We start from the raw sequence: 3,778 nt of genomic DNA on the forward strand, positions 1-3,778 counted from the left end.
ATAATAATAATAATAATGATAATAATAATAAAATAATAATAATGTCATTTTGTTAGGATTTTGTCATTTAGGATTCTAAATTTGTAGTAATTATTGACAATATTATTCTTAGGAGTTAAAATAGTGAATCACCAACCAACGCAGTTAGGCTAAAATATAGGTCTGGTTACAGCAGGTGTTTATAGGGGCCAACGCTTTACATAACCCGTCTATTGAATGTAAGGGATTACATCCCCTGTTGCTATTGAGTTAATTCATCCCCTTTGTATCGCTCAGTAGCGTTGCTATGACGAAATTCAATAATATGCGGCGGTTATTCTATACCTTTTATTCTTGTCGCTTTGTCCAAATGCTTTCGAATGTTCAAACAAAACTGAAACCACTGCGCATGTGTAGTAATGATCATCTTCCAGGCGCTGTTTGGTCTTCAGGAAAGTTGTCATGTTGCGCTAATAATGTTGAGAGCAGAGCATCGAGATTCACTTAGTTGAAAAATATGGAGTATAAATATTTGCTCCTGAGAATTGGAGCGATATAATGCAGTACCTATGTGTTCATTTCATATTTAAATTGTGTTGTCTACGGAAAATTCAATTATAAAACAAGATAAGACCCGACCACTATATGCCAGTCTTACTTTGCCCTAGGCAACAAATGTAACTCACTCATTTTTCCAAGGCGATGGTGATCAATGGTTAGTGTAGCTTTTCTGAATGACTACTTAAGTATAGAAACATCAAATTACAGTATTCCTATAAGTGCAATCAAGATTATCATAAATTCCGTGCATCCGCACAATATGCAGGCCTATGGCCTAGCCTGTAAATGGTAAGATTGAACAATGATGAGTATTTCTTTCGTATAACGTATAAATAATAAATGAATAGCTAAGTAAGGTTAACCGTATCTTGATTTAGGTTTCTTAAATTTCTTCGTCCATCTCCCTACAGAGGCCAAACTCCAATAACGACTGGGCTAAAACAACTAAGGCGGAAGCGGTTGCCATGAATACAATGTTGCTAAGGGATTAAGACCGTATAAATTGAGACGCTTCCCGCCTAGCGCCTTCAGTTCTTCAGCTGCCGCACATTAATCCGGTGTTTGCGAAGTTAGACGTTTCGTCAGTCTTTATACTAAGTTAATTCCTGTACAGTTAAATTTATTCAACAACAAAATGGTAAGTGGCAATATTTGTTATCCAAAACATAGTTGGTTGGTGGAATAGGGTTGTGGTGATATTTTGCAATTAGTTGGTTGTGTGGTTGTAGGGTGAGTGTGCAACCAGGAGTTGATAGGATAATATTGGATAGATGGCCGGATAGATAGTGACAACTTCCTGCATATAGGCATAGGCCTATATGACATAATACGGGACAGGGGTATTCCAGACATTAATAATATCAATAATCTCAACACTCAGATAGGGGCCTATTTTTCTATAAACTTCTTTTGTCAAATCATAGTGGTCACTTGAGAAATGTTACTGTGCAAAATAACAACCTCTCTTCTGGTAAAACCTGCAACTCAAGAGGTAATTTAGAAAACATTGGGTTTTTATTGTAGTATTATAAGACAAGTAGGCCTATAATTATAATAAAGACGCCAACGCCAGCTAATTACTTCCATTCAAATCGATTTTGAACGTGCAGTCATGCATTTGACACAATAAATGGCGGCAACTGATATTTTGTTTATCATAACCGCATTACTATGACGATCGGTTCCAATGTGTGGTGATGGGGGCGCGCTTTATGAACACGATTTAAATCCTCACCATACAGTACAGTACAGATGTGTATAAGAGACAGATGAATAACCAGCTGCTAGTCTGACCTTTGAATGTATTGATCTCTGATGGTGGTTCAAGTATTTAAATGATGCAATACTGCTGGTGAATTGGCCTATATGGATAATTAAATGTTTTTTATGAAATAGAAAATATGCTTATGCATTCGTACATTTTAATGCCCTTTTAAAATTTCCGAATCGGCTTATTTAATGAACGGAGTTCATGCCATTTTATTTATTTAAATCTAATTACAGTATAAATTAGATTTATAATTTATGCTTGGTTGTATTCTCATTCATTGTAATTATTATTATTTATTCCATAATTTCAGCGTGAATGTATTTCCATCCATGTTGGCCAAGCCGGTGTCCAGATCGGTAATGCTTGTTGGGAGTTGTACTGCTTGGAGCACGGTATCCAGCCTGATGGCCAGATGCCAAGTGACAAGACCATCGGAGGTGGTGACGATTCCTTTAACACATTCTTCAGTGAGACTGGTGCTGGTAAACATGTCCCCCGTGCTGTGTTCGTCGATCTTGAACCAACTGTTGTTGATGAGGTCCGAACTGGTACATACCGTCAGCTCTTCCATCCTGAGCAGCTTATCACTGGGAAGGAAGATGCTGCCAACAACTACGCCAGAGGTCACTACACAGTCGGCAAAGAACTCATCGACATGGTTTTGGACAGGATCCGTAAATTAGCAGATCAGTGCACTGGTCTCCAAGGATTCCTGATCTTCCACAGCTTTGGTGGTGGTACAGGGTCTGGTTTTACCTCACTTCTGATGGAACGTCTCTCTGTTGATTATGGCAAGAAATCCAAACTGGAATTTGCTGTCTACCCAGCTCCTCAGATAGCAACCGCAGTGGTAGAACCATATAACTCAATCTTGACAACACATACCACCCTGGAACACTCTGACTGTGCATTTATGGTTGATAATGAAGCTATCTATGACATCTGCAGACGAAACCTTGACATTGAAAGACCAACCTACACTAACTTGAACCGTCTAATTGGCCAAATTGTTTCCTCCATCACTGCATCTCTTCGATTCGACGGTGCATTGAACGTAGACTTGACTGAGTTCCAGACCAACTTGGTACCCTACCCACGTATCCATTTCCCTCTTGCAACCTATGCTCCAGTAATCTCAGCTGAGAAGGCATACCATGAACAATTGACCGTTGCGGAAATCACCAACGCATGCTTTGAGCCAGCCAACCAGATGGTGAAATGTGATCCACGTCACGGAAAGTACATGGCTTGTTGTCTGTTGTACCGTGGTGATGTTGTGCCAAAGGATGTCAACGCAGCCATTGCTACCATTAAGACCAAAAGAACCATCCAATTTGTTGACTGGTGTCCAACTGGTTTCAAGGTGGGCATCAACTACCAACCCCCAACAGTGGTACCAGGAGGTGACTTGGCCAAGGTACAACGTGCTGTGTGTATGTTGAGCAACACCACCGCCATCGCCGAGGCATGGGCTCGTCTTGACCACAAGTTTGATCTGATGTACGCCAAGCGTGCTTTCGTGCATTGGTACGTAGGAGAGGGTATGGAAGAAGGAGAGTTCTCAGAGGCTCGTGAAGATTTGGCAGCCCTGGAGAAGGACTACGAAGAAGTCGGTGTTGACTCTGCTGATGGAGAAGGTGAAGAGGAGGAAGGCGAAGAGTATTAAACCAGAAACTTCATGAACACTGTATAACCTTTTGCTTGTTTGCGCTTATTGTATATTGGCGATGATGTTATAATTGATAAATGAAATAAAAGTACCACTAGCTTTCATATTTTGTTAAACGTGGTAAAATTATCCATAATTAAAAATTATTATAAAGTTTGGACCATGAGCATTTTTGCCATTTCTTAAACTTCAGAAAATGTTCAAATCATGCGTGCAATTTGCGCCACTTTTCAGTATTACGTTCTGTAGATAAAAGACCGTCAAAGTATGTAATAAATGCCCATTTATGAAAAATACGA

General features: G+C 39.7%; 2 protein-coding genes across 2 annotated transcripts in view; one reads left to right on the plus strand and one right to left on the minus strand.

Annotated features, from left to right (window-relative positions):
* LOC117113619 (tubulin alpha-1A chain-like) overlaps positions 1-692 on the minus strand; it is a 16,775-nt gene extending 16,083 nt beyond the window's left edge. Inside the window, exon 1 of the mRNA XM_033257019.1 lies at positions 325-692. The gene's annotated coding sequence lies outside the window, so the exon portion shown is untranslated. The remainder of the gene's footprint in view (positions 1-324) is intronic.
* A 327-nt stretch (positions 693-1,019) lies between these two features.
* On the plus strand, positions 1,020-3,778 carry LOC117113618 (tubulin alpha-1 chain). Its single transcript, XM_033257016.1, has 2 exons — positions 1,020-1,177; positions 2,121-3,778. Exons 1-2 carry the CDS (start codon positions 1,175-1,177, stop codon positions 3,474-3,476), a joined length of 1,359 nt encoding a protein of 452 aa, XP_033112907.1. The 5' UTR covers positions 1,020-1,174; the 3' UTR covers positions 3,477-3,778.

The sequence above is a fragment of the Anneissia japonica genome, unplaced genomic scaffold, assembly GCF_011630105.1.
Source record: "Anneissia japonica isolate Jap-2015-1 unplaced genomic scaffold, ASM1163010v1 scaffold287748_len1686314_cov196, whole genome shotgun sequence".
Taxonomy (NCBI): domain Eukaryota; kingdom Metazoa; phylum Echinodermata; class Crinoidea; order Comatulida; family Comatulidae; genus Anneissia; species Anneissia japonica.